Genomic DNA, 18,261 nt, shown 5'->3' on the forward strand with positions numbered 1-18,261 from the left:
CTGTTTTTAAGCATGTCCTTGATTATTGCTGATGTCCTCTGAAGTAGCAGTGCTAGTCTTGTGTCTTCCCAGCTGTGCAGGCAGGGCGTGAACATTCCTTGCGCAGAAATGTTCCTAGGGCCTTCCTACCTCTATGTCTGTCTGTCTTTGCCCAGTTTTATTCTATAACTGTTGTTTTAATTGTAAAACACAACGGAATATGCTGCGCTATATAATAAACTGCTAATACATAAATAAATAATATACTGTCCTAGAGCATCCCATAGGACATTCTGCGGCAGCATGTCACTGATGCAATATACAATATTTTTGTTATCAGACTTAAATGGTTTGTGACCACCCCATATTTATCAAATCATTTTAAGTCAAGATCTACTAAGAATGCATTTACATATATCTCAGCAAGGTAGAAATGCATTTTTCTACTCTAAAATGAATGCAGGGACGTCCTATAAGTCATGTAAATTTCCACTATTTACCTTTATGTTCTATCTATTTCAAGCATACTGTGAGATATACCCCGCAGCTCATTACCCGCAGCCTCCAATTCAATTAGCGACTTTACCCCATATGTTAAAGCACAGAGGAGGACTTTCTCTCATAGCTTCAGGAGCTGTGAGGAAATGTCTGTGGGAAAAGGCACTCTCTGGGGATATAACACATGGGGAAACCCATACATTCTGCAATTTATGCAGAATGTATGGGTTAGCGGATATCATCCCTGTGTTTACAGTACAGGTTAAAGGCTGTTTTTTTTAATAGCCTCATAGAGCCGTCATTTAAGGCATATATATAGTAAGACCTCATTAGTGTATGATATGGATTAAGCTGCTCATAGAATGTTCATGAAACCTAGCAATCAGGGGCGTCAGAACGTTTTATGTTGGGGGGGGGGGGGCAACATTTAATCCCAATTTTTCACCCCTGGAGCCACTAGTGAGGAGGTGGTACCATTGGAAGGAGGTGGAGCCTCTTGTGAGTACGTGGCCTGTAGTACCAGGGATGGAGGCACTACAAGGAGTAGAAAGACTGTAGGACCGCAGTAGCTGTGCAGTGCCCTGCCAGCTTGGCGCCTGGGAGCACACTATACATCATGAAAAGGCTGCCGCTGCTCTGTCTCTCCCTGCACTGCACGGAGGATGCAGTGTGCGGTCTTCCACCTGACCGCACATTGCTCCTCCAGTACATCGGCACCTCTCTCACACTGCACAGAGGATGCAGTGTGCGGTCTTCCACCTGACCACACATTGCTCCTCCAGTACATCAGCGCCTCTCCCACACTGCAAAGAGGATGCAGTGTGCGGTCTTCCACCTGACCGCACATTGCTCCTCCAGTACATCGGCACCTCTCTCACACTGCACAGAGGATGCAGTGTGCGGTCTTTCACCTGACCACACATTGCTCTTCCTGTACAGTGGCGCCTCTCTCATGTTTGGAGGGCGTGCTGCCCCCTTTCCCTCCCCGTTCTGATGCCTCTGCTCGCAATATAAAGTTAGCTGAATAAGAGTTGGATATGTAAGGGGGTAATTTAATTCTGGGTATTGGTTGCAGTTTTGGAACAGTAAGTACATTGCATCCACCGGCATCACATTTTTTGTGATGCCGGTGATTTCTTGGCACTACTGTACATGTCTAATATGTGCGCAGCCAAGCATTGCCAGAATGCCCAGCAGAACATCCCTAATGACATTTTTTGATGCAGAACGTCAACTGAATGTAGGGATGGGCAAAACTATTCTACAGCATGACATAGAAGCTTAACTGATACCTGTTTATAAATTATTTATTCCTGCATTTTACTGACAGCTTAAAATCATTGCTTTTGTCCCAATTTTTTAATTATTAGAACATTGTTATAAATATATTGTATTTTATTAAGTCTATGGAGTCTATTCATGAAGCAGTTTAGTGGGGAAATGAGCCAGTGGAGAAGTTGCCCATGGTAACCAAACAGCATTGAAGTAACATTTCTCAAGTGCATTCTATATAGTTATACGTAGCAGGTGATTGGTTGCTTTGGGCAACTTCTTCATTGGCTCACTTGCCCACTCTTTTCACTGCTTCATGCATAGACCCCTTTTACTTGAAGAAACATTGCTTGATCTCTGGCCCATCAATGTACAGTATTCATCATCTACACCAAGCTCATCTAGTTATACCAAATGAGATATTTAAATAAGTGAATTTAAAAAATATATTTATTAATAAATATTTATATATTTACTGTATAGTTAGAGGAAATAAACAAAACTTACCAGAACACTTTTTACGTCTTCAATTAATTGTTGACTGTATGTTTCTTTCTGTAGAGTCAAAGGTTAAAGAAAATCAATAGAGTGCACTAGAGATGAGCGCCTGAAATTTTTCGGGTTTTGTGTTTTGGTTGTGGGTTCGGTTCCGCGGCCGTGTTTTGGGTTCGAACGCGTTTTGGCAAAACCTCACCGAATTTTTTTTGTCGGATTCGGGTGTGTTTTGGATTCGGGTGTTTTTTTCCAAAAACACTAAAAAACAGCTTAAATCATAGAATTTGGGGGTCATTTTGATCCCAAAGTATTATTAACCTCAAAAACCATAATTTACACTCATTTTCAGTCTATTCTGAATACCTCACATCTCACAATATTATTTTTAGTCCTAAAATTTGCACCGAGGTCGCTGTGTGAGTAAGATAAGCGACCCTAGTGGCCGACACAAACACCGGGCCCATCTAGGAGTGGCACTGCAGTGTCACGCAGGATGGCCCTTCCAAAAAACCCTCCCCAAACAGCACATGACGCAAAGAAAAAAAGAGGCGCAATGAGGTAGCTGTGTGAGTAAGATTAGCGACCCTAGTGGCCGACACAAACACCGGGCCCATCTAGGAGTGGCACTGCAGTGTCACGCAGGATGGCCCTTCCAAAAAACCCTCCCCAAACAGCACATGACGCAAAGAAAAAAAGAGGCGCAATGAGGTAGCTGTGTGAGTAAGATTAGCGACCCTAGTGGCCGACACAAACACCGGGCCCATCTAGGAGTGGCACTGCAGTGTCACGCAGGATGGCCCTTCCAAAAAACCCTCCCCAAACAGCACATGACGCAAAGAAAAAAAGAGGCGCAATGAGGTAGCTGTGTGAGTAAGATTAGCGACCCTAGTGGCCGACACAAACACCGGGCCCATCTAGGAGTGGCACTGCAGTGTCACGCAGGATGGCCCTTCCAAAAAACCCTCCCCAAACAGCACATGACGCAAAGAAAAAAAGAGGCGCAATGAGGTAGCTGACTGTGTGAGTAAGATTAGCGACCCTAGTGGCCGACACAAACACCGGGCCCATCTAGGAGTGGCACTGCAGTGTCACGCAGGATGTCCCTTCCAAAAAACCCTCCCCAAACAGCACATGACGCAAAGAAAAAAAGAGGCGCAATGAGGTAGCTGTGTGAGTAAGATTAGCGACCCTAGTGGCCGACACAAACACCGGGCCCATCTAGGAGTGGCACTGCAGTGTCACGCAGGATGGCCCTTCCAAAAAACCCTCCCCAAACAGCACATGACGCAAAGAAAAAAAGAGGCGCAATGAGGTAGCTGACTGTGTGAGTAAGATTAGCGACCCTAGTGGCCGACACAAACACCGGGCCCATCTAGGAGTGGCACTGCAGTGTCACGCAGGATGTCCCTTCCAAAAAACCCTCCCCAAACAGCACATGACGCAAAGAAAAAAAGAGGCGCAATGAGGTAGCTGACTGTGTGAGTAAGATTAGCGACCCTAGTGGCCGACACAAACACCGGGCCCATATAGGAGTGTCACTGCAGTGTCACGCAGGATGTCCCTTCCAAAAAACCCTCCCCAAACAGCACATGACGCAAAGAAAAAAAGAGGCGCAATGAGGTAGCTGACTGTGTGAGTAAGATTAGCGACCCTAGTGGCCGACACAAACACCGGGCCTATCTAGGAGTGGCACTGCAGTGTCACGCAGGATGTCCCTTCCAAAAAACCCTCCCCAAACAGCACATGACGCAAAGAAAAAAAGAGGCGCAATGAGGTAGCTGACTGTGTGAGTAAGATTAGCGACCCTAGTGGCCGACACAAACACCGGGCCCATCTAGGAGTGGCACTGCAGTGTCACGCAGGATGTCCCTTCCAAAAAACCCTCCCCAAACAGCACATGACGCAAAGAAAAAAAGAGGCGCAATGAGGTAGCTGACTGTGTGAGTAAGATTAGCGACCCTAGTGGCCGACACAAACACCGGGCCCATCTAGGAGTGGCACTGCAGTGTCACGCAGGATGTCCCTTCCAAAAAACCCTCCCCAATCAGCACATGATGCAAAGAAAAAGAAAAGAAAAAAGAGGTGCAAGATGGAATTGTCCTTGGGCCCTCCCACCCACCCTTATGTTGTATAAACAAAACAGGACATGCACACTTTAACCAACCCATCATTTCAGTGACAGGGTCTGCCACACGACTGTGACTGATATGACGGGTTGGTTTGGACCCCCCCCAAAAAAGAAGCAATTAATCTCTCCTTGCACAAACTGGCTCTACAGAGGCAAGATGTCCACCTCATCTTCACCCTCCGATATATCACCGTGTACATCCCCCTCCTCACAGATTATCAATTCGTCCCCACTGGAATCCACCATCTCAGCTCCCTGTGTACTTTGTGGAGGCAATTGCTGCTGGTCAATGTCTCCGCGGAGGAATTGATTATAATTCATTTTAATGAACATCATCTTCTCCACATTTTCTGGATGTAACCTCGTACGCCGATTGCTGACAAGGTGAGCGGCGGCACTAAACACTCTTTCGGAGTACACACTTGTGGGAGGGCAACTTAGGTAGAATAAAGCCAGTTTGTGCAAGGGCCTCCAAATTGCCTCTTTTTCCTGCCAGTATAAGTACGGACTGTGTGACGTGCCTACTTGGATGCGGTCACTCATATAATCCTCCACCATTCTATCAATGTTGAGAGAATCATATGCAGTGACAGTAGACGACATGTCCGTAATCGTTGTCAGGTCCTTCAGTCCGGACCAGATGTCAGCATCAGCAGTCGCTCCAGACTGCCCTGCATCACCGCCAGCGGGTGGGCTCGGAATTCTGAGCCTTTTCCTCGCACCCCCAGTTGCGGGAGAATGTGAAGGAGGAGATGTTGACAGGTCGCGTTCCGCTTGACTTGACAATTTTGTCACCAGCAGGTCTTTCAACCCCAGCAGACCTGTGTCTGCCGGAAAGAGAGATCCAAGGTAGGCTTTAAATCTAGGATCGAGCACGGTGGCCAAAATGTAGTGCTCTGATTTCAACAGATTGACCACCCGTGAATCCTTGTTAAGCGAATTAAGGGCTGCATCCACAAGTCCCACATGCCTAGCGGAATCGCTCCCTTTTAGCTCCTTCTTCAATGCCTCCAGCTTCTTCTGCAAAAGCCTGATGAGGGGAATGACCTGACTCAGGCTGGCAGTGTCTGAACTGACTTCACGTGTGGCAAGTTCAAAGGGCATCAGAACCTTGCACAACGTTGAAATCATTCTCCACTGCACTTGAGACAGGTGCATTCCACCTACTATATCGTGCTCAATTGTATAGGCTTGAATGGCCTTTTGCTGCTCCTCCAACCTCTGAAGCATATAGAGGGTTGAATTCCACCTCGTTACCACTTCTTGCTTCAGATGATGGCAGGGCAGGTTCAGTAGTTTTTGGTGGTGCTCCAGTCTTCTGTACGTGGTGCCTGTACGCCGAAAGTGTCCCGCAATTTTTCTGGCCACCGACAGCATCTCTTGCACGCCCCTGTCGTTTTTAAAAAAAAATTCTGCACCACCAAATTCAAGGTATGTGCAAAACATGGGACGTGCTGGAATTTGCCCATATTTAATGCACACACAATATTGCTGGCGTTGTCCGATGCCACAAATCCACAGGAGAGTCCAATTGGGGTAAGCCATTCCGCGATGATCTTCCTCAGTTGCCGTAAGAGGTTTTCAGCTGTGTGCGTATTCTGGAAAGCGGTGATACAAAGCGTAGCCTGCCTAGGAAAGAGTTGGCGTTTGCGAGATGCTGCTACTGGTGCCGCCGCTGCTGTTCTTGCGGCGGGAGTCCATACATCTACCCAGTGGGCTGTCACAGTCATATAGTCCTGACCCTGCCCTGCTCCACTTGTCCACATGTCCGTGGTTAAGTGGACATTGGGTACAACTGCATTTTTTAGGACACTGGTGAGTCTTTTTCTGACGTCCGTGTACATTCTCGGTATCGCCTGCCTAGAGAAGTGGAACCTAGATGGTATTTGGTAACGGGGGCACACTGCCTCAATAAATTGTCTAGTTCCCTGTGAACTAACGGCGGATACCGGACGCACGTCTAACACCAACATAGTTGTCAAGGACTCAGTTATCCGCTTTGCAGTAGGATGACTGCTGTGATATTTCATCTTCCTCGCAAAGGACTGTTGAACAGTCAATTGCTTACTGGAAGTAGTACAAGTGGGCTTACGACTTCCCCTCTGGGATGACCATCGACTCCCAGCGGCAACAACAGCAGCGCCAGCAGCAGTAGGCGTTACACGCAAGGATGCATCGGAGGAATCCCAGGCAGGAGAGGACTCGTCAGAATTGCCAGTGACATGGCCTGCAGGACTATTGGCATTCCTGGGGAAGGAGGAAATTGACACTGAGGGAGTTGGTGGGGTGGTTTGCGTGAGCTTGGTTACAAGAGGAAGGGATTTACTGGTCAGTGGACTGCTTCCGCTGTCACCCAAAGTTTTTGAACTTGTCACTGACTTATTATGAATGCGCTGCAGGTGACGTATAAGGGAGGATGTTCCGAGGTGGTTAACGTCCTTACCCCTACTTATTACAGCTTGACAAAGGGAACACACGGCTTGACACCTGTTGTCCGCATTTCTGGTGAAATACCTCCACACCGAAGAGCTGATTTTTTTGGTATTTTCACCTGGCATGTCAACGGCCATATTCCTCCCACGGACAACAGGTGTCTCCCCGGGTGCCTGACTTAAACAAACCACCTCACCATCAGAATCCTCCTGGTCAATTTCCTCCCCAGCGCCAGCAACACCCATATCCTCCTCATCCTGGTGTACTTCAACACTGACATCTTCAATCTGACTATCAGGAACTGGACTGCGGGTGCTCCTTCCAGCACTTGCAGGGGGCGTGCAAATGGTGGAAGGCGCATGCTCTTCACGTCCAGTGTTGGGAAGGTCAGGCATCGCAACCGACACAATTGGACTCTCCTTGTGGATTTGGGATTTCAAAGAACGCACAGTTCTTTGCGGTGCTTTTGCCAGCTTGAGTCTTTTCAGTTTTCTAGCGAGAGGCTGAGTGCTTCCATCCTCATGTGAAGCTGAACCACTAGCCATGAACATAGGCCAGGGCCTCAGCCGTTCCTTGCCACTCCGTGTGGTAAATGGCATATTGGCAAGTTTACGCTTCTCCTCCGACAATTTTATTTTAGGTTTTGGAGTCCTTTTTTTACTGATATTTGGTGTTTTGGTTTTGACATGCTCTGTACTATGCCATTGGGCATCGGCCTTGGCAGACGACGTTGCTGGCATTTCATCGTCTCGGCCATGACTAGTGGCAGCAGCTTCAGCACGAGGTGGAAGTGGATCTTGATCTTTCCCTAATTTTGGAACCTCAACATTTTTGTTCTCCATATTTTAATAGGCACAACTAAAAGGCACCTCAGGTAAACAATGGAGATGAATGGATTGGATACTAGTATACAATTATGGACGGGCTGCCGAGTGCCGACACAGAGGTAGCCACAGCCGTGAACTACCGCACTGTACTGTGTCTGCTGCTAATATATAGACTGGTTGATAAAGAGATAGTATACTCGTAACTAGTATGTATGTATAAAGAAAGAAAAAAAAACCACGGTTAGGTGGTATATACAATTATGGACGGGCTGCCGAGTGCCGACACAGAGGTAGCCACAGCCATGAACTACCGCACTGTACTGTGTCTGCTGCTAATATATAGACTGGTTGATAAAGAGATAGTATACTCGTAACTAGTATGTATGTATAAAGAAAGAAAAAAAAACCACGGTTAGGTGGTATATACAATTATGGACGGGCTGCCGAGTGCCGACACAGAGGTAGCCACAGCCGTGAACTACCGCACTGTACTGTGTCTGCTGCTAATATAGACTGGTTGATAAAGAGATAGTATACTACTAATATTATATACTGGTGGTCAGGTCACTGGTCACTAGTCACACTGGCAGTGGCACTCCTGCAGCAAAAGTGTGCACTGTTTAATTTTAATATAATATTATGTACTCCTGGCTCCTGCTATAACCTATAACTGGCACTGCAGTAGTGCTCCCCAGTCTCCCCCACAATTATAAGCTGTGTGAGCTGAGCAGTCAGACAGATATATAATATATATAGATGATGCAGCACACTGGCCTGAGCCTGAGCAGTGCACACAGATATGGTATGTGACTGACTGAGTCACTGTGTGTATCGCTTTTTTCAGGCAGAGAACGGATATATTAAATAAACTGCACTGTGTGTCTGGTGGTCACTCACTATATAATATATTATGTACTCCTGGCTCCTGCTATAACCTATAACTGGCACTGCAGTAGTGCTCCCCAGTCTCCCCCACAATTATAAGCTGTGTGAGCTGAGCAGTCAGACAGATATATATAATATTATATATAGATAATAGATGATGCAGCACACTGGCCTGAGCCTGAGCAGTGCACACAGATATGGTATGTGACTGAGTCACTGTGTGCTGTGTATCGCTTTTTTCAGGCAGAGAACGGATTATATTATGTACTCCTGGCTCCTGCTATAACCTATAACTGGCACTGCAGTAGTGCTCCCCAGTCTCCCCCACAATTATAAGCTGTGTGAGCTGAGCAGTCAGACAGATATATATAATATTATATATAGATAATAGATGATGCAGCACACTGGCCTGAGCCTGAGCAGTGCACACAGATATGGTATGTGACTGAGTCACTGTGTGCTGTGTATCGCTTTTTTCAGGCAGAGAACGGATTATAAATAAAAGTGGTGGTCACTGGTCACTATCAGCAAAACTCTGCACTGTACACTACTGAGTACTCCTAATGCTCCCCAAAATTAGTAAATCAAGTGTCTCTCTAATCTATTCTAATTCTAAACGGAGAGGACGCCAGCCACGTCCTCTCCCTATCAATCTCAATGCACGTGTGAAAATGGCGGCGACGCGCGGCTCCTTATATAGAATCCGAGTCTCGCGATAGAATCCGAGCCTCGCGAGAATCCGACAGCGTCATGATGACGTTCGGGCGCGCTCGGGTTAACCGAGCAAGGCGGGAAGATCCGAGTCGCTCGGACCCGTGAAAAAAAACATGAAGTTCTGGCGGGTTCGGATTCAGAGAAACCGAACCCGCTCATCTCTAGAGTGCACATTGTTATTTTGGCAATTACTTAATAAAGGTTATGCATGCTGTACCAAATGCGTGTCATTGTTAATTGCCCAAAAGGCCATCATAATTAAAATGTGTATTAAACAGTTTAATAAAATGTAATTAAATTATTTATTTAATAAAATATACATGTCACAAACTATTAATGGAGGTGGATATTTGATGGACCGTTAAACAGATAACTAGAGTAGCCAGGTCTGTGATGGGCTCACAACGTCCTACACGTCGTAAACTGCTTACAAGGTAAGCCTACTGTATATGATGCTTGTTCCCAATGAAAGAACCATTAATAGAGTTCTGAAAAGTTGAATATACAGTATGCTCAGGGCCAGCAACAGAAGTCTTGGGGCCCGGTACAGTGATATCCCTGGGGCCCCCTCAGAATATATATATATATATGTGTCCAGTAGAAGTCCGGCACTCAGATCAATACTGGTATAAATGCTGCGGTGCCCTCCTCGTGGGGTATTGGAGCTCCACTGTACAGCAAGAAAATTTCAGGCGACACTCAGCAGACTTGAGTCAAGAATTTAAGCAAGTGTCATTTATTGACCGTGGGCCGACATGTTTCGGAGAAGATTCTCCGTCCGATCTATATCTGTATATAAATGTGACGTGCAGTGGGGTGAGGCAGGTGAGGCAGAGTCTTTCCTGTCATAGTAACGTTGTGCCAGAGTTTTGACTGTATAAAGTATATTAAAAACACAAAGAATATGTTTGAAATATCTTATTTGTATTATTCTAATCATTTTTATTGCCAAAACTGTGGAGTAAAATGTATATGGCATGTGAGGCAGTGCCTCCCCTGCTTATCTTCTCCACACATCTCTAAACAAATCTCACTAAATTTCCAGTAGTTTATAGTGCTGTACCACTGCATAATGCCCAGATGTACCCTTCGACGCATATATTGTGTGTAAATCTGGCTCTGGTGCTAGCCAGTGCCTCCTGAGTCATTTAGCTCACCGCCTGACCCTGATATATGCATCGTAAGCTCAATTAAGAAAGCTCTTATTAAAGTAGATGCCACCACACCACCAGTAGCACGTCATTTTAAGGCAGCAAAGCACATGATCAAGGACTCTCCAAGTAATGCCAATGACACTGCAATTAATGCCAATTGAACAAGTTCCCCCCTCCCGTAGAGGAGGTGACAGGAACACAAGCCTACTACAAAAGGAGTGTAAATGCATTTATAATATGGGGACAATGGCACCAAATGGACTAAACGAGGAGTTGTCGTTTACCCCTTTTTTCTGAGTATGGATGAGGAAGATCAAGCTGGTTTATCTGATGGACCCAATAATTTATATTTACTAAAATAGGGTTAATATTATATACTCCCCTTTGTTAGTCATGTAAATTCACACTTCATCCTGTCCTTAGTGAGAAATGATCTTTGGTCCCCACAATCTGTTCTGGTTTGTTTACATGTCCCTTTCATTGTTCAGAGACTGCATTTATTGATGTAGTCTTATATTTTTGATTGTTTACACATGGCTCACTAGTATTTCCCCCTGCCTCTGCAAGTGCACCATTGGCCAACCATGATGAGGGGAGCGTTGCCACGAGTTGCCTGGCAACATCTACAGAGACAGGGACGCCCGGATGTTGATGCTGCTGACGTTGGAGCAAGTTTCGCGTCACGTTGGTCCGTCCCATGCTGCATCCGTCCGAGGAGTTTGTTTCGACATCTAGAAGTGGCGGCCCATAAACCCTGCACGACTGGCTCTAAGTGATCAGGGCATTATGCAGTGACGGGGAAGGAGTGAGCGCAGTACACCATGTGCATCTGATAGGTGAGCACTGGGACATCATACCAGCAGATTAAACAGGTGTTTGTTTTGTGTTGTAATCAGAGTTTGTATATATATATATATATATATATATATATATATGTGATCTCTGGTGATGGCTAGACTTACTGAAGGCTTTCCCTGACGAAGGTGCTGTTGCACAGAAACAGCTGTAGGAGCTGTCACTTGCCACGATGCACTGACCTGCTAAGTATCATTTTTTCATCTCTATTGCTGCTTATGCTTATGTCTGCACGATGCACTTTTTTTCAAAAGAAATATATGAATTAAATTCAATGGATTTTGCTGCTACTTTAGGTGTGCTGGTTTATGTGGATTTTCCACAGTTTTTGATATGCACTATTGATCACCGTGCACCCATCCATTTATGACTGAAAGTGTGTGCGATCTACACTGTTTTGTATATAATGTATATCTCCTTCCTCCCACACACCCCACAGTCTGTCTCTTCCCAATTACTCCATGCTGTATTCCCAGCTCCCCCACCCTGTCCTAAAGCCCTGAATCCCCTCACCAAACCACTCTAACCCTGGGGAAAGACTCACCTGTGCTGCACTACCCAGTATCCAGACCCAAACAGCGCACAGCATGTACCATGTGGCCCTCACACCCCACCAGAAAAGGCCATCACAAAGCTGCTGCCATGTCCTGTAACTGCCTGCAACAGAACTGGACCCAGAAGAGTGGGCGCACACTCGCGCAGCAAAGTCACTGTGTTTGAGAGGCTCCTGTCACTCTGAGACTACGCCCACACTGCCTACAGATCGCTGCCTTATTTAGACAAGACGGGTCACATCCCTGTCGGGCACTAAGGGTCATATCCTTGTGGCCCCTCTGATCCTTGGGGCCTGGTACAGGTGTCCCCTTTGACCTCCCCTGTTGCCGGCTCTGTATACTCTGTAGTCTTTTGTGTATTTTTCAAGGCATGTGAAAGACTCCTCCAATATGCCAGGGATGTAATTTGCAAGGACAGCAGTTTTCACTACTGCCATGGGCGTGATTACAGTGGGTGCAAGGGATGCCATTGCTAAGGGGCCCAGATGTTAGGGAAGCCTCGGCTCAGGTTATAAAGTTGCATACCAATTTCCCAGATTTGCCTGCTAAGCAATTCAGGCTGATCTATTGTTTATCCTGAATTGTGGAACATCACATTTTCAGTGACAGGAGTGTGTAGTGGATGTTATAATGGTAAGGTGGCACTGTAATGTGGCACAATATGAACTGGAGGGCACTGTAATGTGTCATACTCTCATCAGTTCATTGTAATGTAGAGAGCACTAGAATGTTACATGATAAGAATTGGGGCACTAAGGTGGCACAGTATGAATAGGGGGCCACTGTATGTCATAATGTGAATTGGGGGTACTATATGTTATAATGTGAATTGGGGACACAGTGTGGAATTATGTGTCCTGGCAGCCCTACAATGTGACATAATGCAAACTAGAGAACTATGATGGTTCATAAAATAAAGGGACACTACTATATTAACTAGGCCACTACTATAGGACATTACATTATTTAGGGCACTATTATGGTTCAGAAAATGAACCAGGGCACTATTATGGGGCGTAAAAATATCAACTGCTTTGGAGAGGTGTCTCTCAAAAATCATTGGTAGAGGGGCCCCTAAAATATGTTGCTATTTGGCACACAAAGTTCTGGTTACACCCCTGGCTACCACTGATCCTGTGATTTAACTTTAAACTGGATAACTATAATTTATTATCATATGCTATGGTGATTACAGATCACCCAGATGTGCTATTAATCACCTGAGACTGGGTACCTTTCCATATGATGTGTAAGAAATTAAATGATTACAAAAGCGATAATTTCAGTTGTCCTTTGGGATCTGGGGTCCCCCTGCCCATGCACAGTCTACATGTCTGTTATTGCATGGGAGGGATACCAGAGGCAACAAATCTCGGTAATTTCTGTGGAATGTAGCTCACAGGCTACAGCAGCTAATGCCATTTTCAGATAGAGTTGACTTATGGGTCAAACTCTAGAATGCTTAACATTCTGGAGCTTGGTAAACCTGACTGTGTCGCAGGCCCCATAGAAACCTATGGGGCCTGCAGCTGCTATGGTCCCTCCGTTTCTGACTGAGACAGATATGGAGATATCTTCTGCGATCCCTACTTAATACTTTTAGGGGATCCACCTTGAAAACACCTGAAAATATTATATGATAAATGGGCCTCCCAAAATGAAAATATCCATTGTGATACTGACTGGTAATAATTACTGCAGTGCCCCAATTATTGCAATAATTATTGGTAATAATTATTGCAGTGCCACCTAAAGTTATATGTCTATCAGGATCTCTAGAGTGTGTTCATTTTTGAAAGCAGAGTTTCACCATGAGGGTTTGGAAATATACAAAATATTAATTATTATTATTATTAGACAGAAAGCAACTACTTGGTACTGAACCCATAGTGAATATATATATATATATATATATATATATATATATAAAATATGAATTTTATGTTTATATATTTTTTATTTCAGTGCTGTTGCTGTAAATTAGGATTACAATACAGCTGCTTGATATTTTTATTTTAGAATATTTCTCGTATAATAGCAGGGCTTAGTAAGGACATATGTTTCAATAGGGAGTGCTCTGGTTTTCTTGTATACTAAATATGTGGATACAGTATGAACAAAAATGTTCTCACATATAAAAAATATTTATTGGGCTATAGGTATTCCAGCTAATGATATGCCATGGCTATTTATCGTTTGGTATGCAAACCAATAAAAATATCTGTTTGCTAAATATATCATTTATAATAGATCCAAAATGATATTTTGCATGCTTTCTGTCTCATCACTTAAGTTGTATTCTACTTTTGTTCTGTTTCATATACACTTACATCTTTCACTTGCAATATACATATAAGAGCATCAAAAGCAACATATATAGTTACCTCATTTCTATGCATACAAAGGGTTTTGGCAAGTTTAGTCAGCAAGTCAGGTGAGCAATGCTATTGAACAAAAGAAAATAATAGTAAATACAATAATACTATTCATGAAATATGTGATATGCAGAACTCAGGTTAATTACAGTGAAGTGAATCACAAACACACCCAACATCACAGCTAAGGAAGCCATAGCATTTCAGTATAATTATGTGGCCATAGCATTATAATCAATAAAACAATGCCAGGAACAATACATGTTGTGACTGATAGCAAGCAACAAGCTATGAACTTAACCGATCTATTGTACAGTACTTAAGGGGGGTACTCACAGAGCGATCCCGGCATAAAATCTAAGCGATCTGACTACATTGCTTAGATTTTAAGCATGATCCCTCCGTGTGTACCCCCACAGCGATAGTGATGCGCGGGGCTATCGCTGGTGCTAGATTGGCATGATTGGCATGTCACCTGCTGGGTGAAATGAGCGGACCCCCGTCCCCTCCCTGCACGCTCAGCACACATCGCACTGTGTGCTGAGCGGGGGAAGAGATGTGTGCTGAGCGATTCGCTCAGCGCACATCTCTCCCCACATCTCCCCGTGAATACGGGCCTTAAGACTAATGAAAGCTGATATCTTTATGGTTACTATGGATTTAGGATGTTATTCAGTGTTGTTAGCAAACCAAGAAAGTTAGCAATTGGGCAAAACCATGTTGCACTGCAGGTGGGGCAGATGTAACATGTGCAGAGAGATTTAGAATGGGTGGGCTATATTTTTTCTGTGCATGGTAAATACTGGCTGCATTATTTTTACACTACAATTCAGATTTAGATTTGAACACACCCCACCCAAATCTAACTCTCTCTGCACATGTTATATCTGCCCCACCTGCAGTGCAGCATGGCTCTGCCACAATTGCTAACTTTTTTGGTTTGCTAACAACTCTGAAGAATAACCCCCTTAGAATTGTTCTTTGCACCTTGTCATTTAACTGAACTATATACAGTATATATATATATATATATATATATAAAACACAATAGTATCTTTATCTCGCGCCAACCTGGGAGCAGCACTTCGGGAGAGATCTTTGTTGGGAGACCTCAAAACATACAGAATAAAACACAAATTCCCAAGTGCGCTAAGATGGAATGTATTTACACACTTCTTCAGGTGATAATTTCGTCAGAATGTAGACTGGAGGATATTTAAAACTGGGGACCTGTAACCGACACCCCTCACCAAAATAGTCACCCAAACAAGAGGCCAATCGGCCAATTAGTAAAAAGTTGTTTTAATAACATGTAATTGAACATATGAGTTTTTACACAGTTCACAATATAAAATTATATGAATAAAATACAACCAAAAGAATACACAGCCAACACGTTTGTGAGATGGATCCTAGATACCCCTCACCTTTTGCAAGGTGCGAGCTCAACAGGGAATATCTTCACAAACTAGATTGTGATCCTTTGACTGACAAACCCAACGCGTTTCGTCTTATCGACTTCATCAGGGGTAACGAGTATAGAAAAAGGACTAATTTGCTCTCGATGGATTTGTATAAATGATCCTATCCTCAAAAAAGGATTATTCGAAATATATTGGGACTTAATAAGTGGAGCTCTTATATCCGGACTCCTAATGGATGTTTCTTCTAAAAAGTATAATCAATTAAGTGATGATGTTTTATATGGACTACCTTAAAGCTAATTTAGGCGTGAAATCTTTATCAAACCGCCTAGAGGAATTATTGATTCTAGCCTCCTAGGAGTGCTGACAACCGAATATCGGCATTTTTGTAAACTACCTAAAAAATGGTATCCACTTTTAAGAACCGAGACTACTTCTTATTCAAGTATTGACCTTCATACAGTAGAAAACTCCAGAATTAAATGGCTGGTTTGACAATCTCAAAGGTATAAATGATGTGGCTTCCTCCATAGGTCTCACAGAATGGATCCTGGGAAAACTTTAGCTGCATGTGGAAGTCACAGAGTAAACCGATATTCGGTTGTCAGCACTCCTAGGAGGCTAGAATCAATAATTCCTCTAGGCGGTTTGATAAAGATTTCATGCCTAAATTAGCTTTAAGGTAGTCCATATAAAACATCATCACTTAATTGATTATACTTTTTAGAAGAAACATCCATTAGGAGTCCGGATATAAGAGCTCCACTTATTAAGTCCCGATATATTTCGAATAATCCTTTTTTGAGGATAGGATCATTTATACAAATCCATCGAGAGCAAATTAGTCCTTTTTCTATACTCGTTACCCCTGATGAAGTCGATAAGATGAAACGCGTTGGGTTTGTCAGTCAAAGGATCACAATCTAGTTTGTGAAGATACTCCCTGTTGAGCTCGCACCTTGCAAAAGGTGAGGGGTATCTAGGATCCATCTCACAAACGTGTTGGCTGTGTATTCTTTTGGTTGTATTTTATTCATATAATTTTATATTGTGAACTGTGTAAAAACTCATATGTTCAATTACATGTTATTAAAACAACTTTTTACTAATTGGCCGATTGGCCTCTTGTTTGGGTGACTATTTTGGTGAGGGGTGTCAGTTTGTCAGTTACAGGTCCGCAGTTTTAAATATCCTCCAGTCTACATTCTGACGAAATTATCACCTGAAGAAGTGTGTAAATACATTCCATCTTAGCGCACTTGGGAATTTGTGTTTTATTATATATATATATATATATATATATATATATAGGTATGTGATGGTCCGGCACTCTTTGGAAGGAAGGGTAACTTGGTCCGGTGCCCGTGCTGACGTTTTCACGTGTTTGTAGTGAGGTGGATGCCCGGCACTCTGGACTCAGTAAATGTAGTAAATGATAGGCCCTACGGTACTGTCAACGTTTCAATTTATTGTAAATTTTCCTCAAGACATATGAACAAAATAGACAAACACTCACCTTATATCCCCACCATTGTGCTCAGTGCGCGGGCCGTTGCGGGGGACCGCCTCCCGGCGAGGTCCGTCGGGTGGTGACCGGGGCAAGGCCCTTCTGAGATGTGAATCAAGGTGGATTCACAAACTGGACACTGTAACCCCTCGGGGCCTTAATGATATGGTACCTCTATCTTGTTTTCTTTAATTTCAATATGGCTATCATAAGTCTTTTTTCCCCTTTCTTCTTCTGTGTCCCTCTCCTCGTCTTTCTTTCTCTCTCTCTCTTTTACTTCCTTGACTTTCTTATACTGCCACTTTTAAGAAATGCATATCAGATACCAGTGGATAACAGTGTATAGTTTTACAGATTTGCAGCACAGTATTTAATCTGTCTTTTATAGCGATCATTGCTAAGCTTATGCAATCATTGTTGTTGTTTCTAGCGATGTCATGGTAACCCAGCACTGGACGTGCATCACGCTATACGTGATGACGTCTTTTTACTGCGCAACAGCTGACGGGAGACTTCCGGCCCGACGGACCTCGCCGGGAGGCGGTCCCCCGCAACGGCCCGCGCACTGAGCACAATGGTGGGGATATAAGGTGAGTGTTTGTCTATTTTGTTCATATGTCTTGAGGAAAATTTACAATAAATTGAAACGTTGACAGTACCGTAGGGCCTATCATTTACTACATTTACTGAGTCCAGAGTGCCGGGCATCCACCTCACTATATATATATATATATATATATGTATACATACAGAGAGATCCAGCACTCCAGCAGGCCCTCGGCTGCAGTGGTAATATGCTCACAGTGCCTTCCTCATGGACTGAACAGCCCCCAATGTATCAAGCGGAAGAAGGCGGCACTCAGAGACTTTCCAATTTCAAACGTGAACAAGTTTAATGGTGCATCACTAAGCCATTAAACTTGTTCACGTTTGAAATTGGAAAGTCTCTGAGCGCCGCCTCCTTCCACTTGCTATGTATATATATATATATATATATATATATACATATATATACAATAATATTATCTTGCATTTTTTGTACTTTTATCTGTTGTATTTAATTCTATACCAGATTAGCTTGATATTCATGCTGTCAGTCAGCTATATGATCATGTTGCTACTGTACTGTATCTATGTGTCTTTGTTGGGGGTCAGTTTAGA

The 18,261-nt window shown here is 43.8% G+C and overlaps 1 protein-coding gene across 1 annotated transcript in view; it reads right to left on the minus strand.

Annotated features, from left to right (window-relative positions):
* LOC134956772 (uncharacterized) overlaps window positions 1-18,261 on the minus strand; it is an 80,139-nt gene that overhangs the window by 60,084 nt on the left and 1,794 nt on the right. Inside the window, exons 3-4 of the mRNA XM_063938734.1 lie at window positions 14,179-14,238; window positions 2,257-2,304 (exon numbers count right to left, since the gene is read on the minus strand). Coding sequence (XP_063794804.1) covers window positions 2,257-2,304; window positions 14,179-14,238 — 108 coding nt within the window. The remainder of the gene's footprint in view (window positions 1-2,256; window positions 2,305-14,178; window positions 14,239-18,261) is intronic.

This window comes from Pseudophryne corroboree, chromosome 9 (genome assembly GCF_028390025.1).
Source record: "Pseudophryne corroboree isolate aPseCor3 chromosome 9, aPseCor3.hap2, whole genome shotgun sequence".
NCBI classification, from domain to species: domain Eukaryota; kingdom Metazoa; phylum Chordata; class Amphibia; order Anura; family Myobatrachidae; genus Pseudophryne; species Pseudophryne corroboree.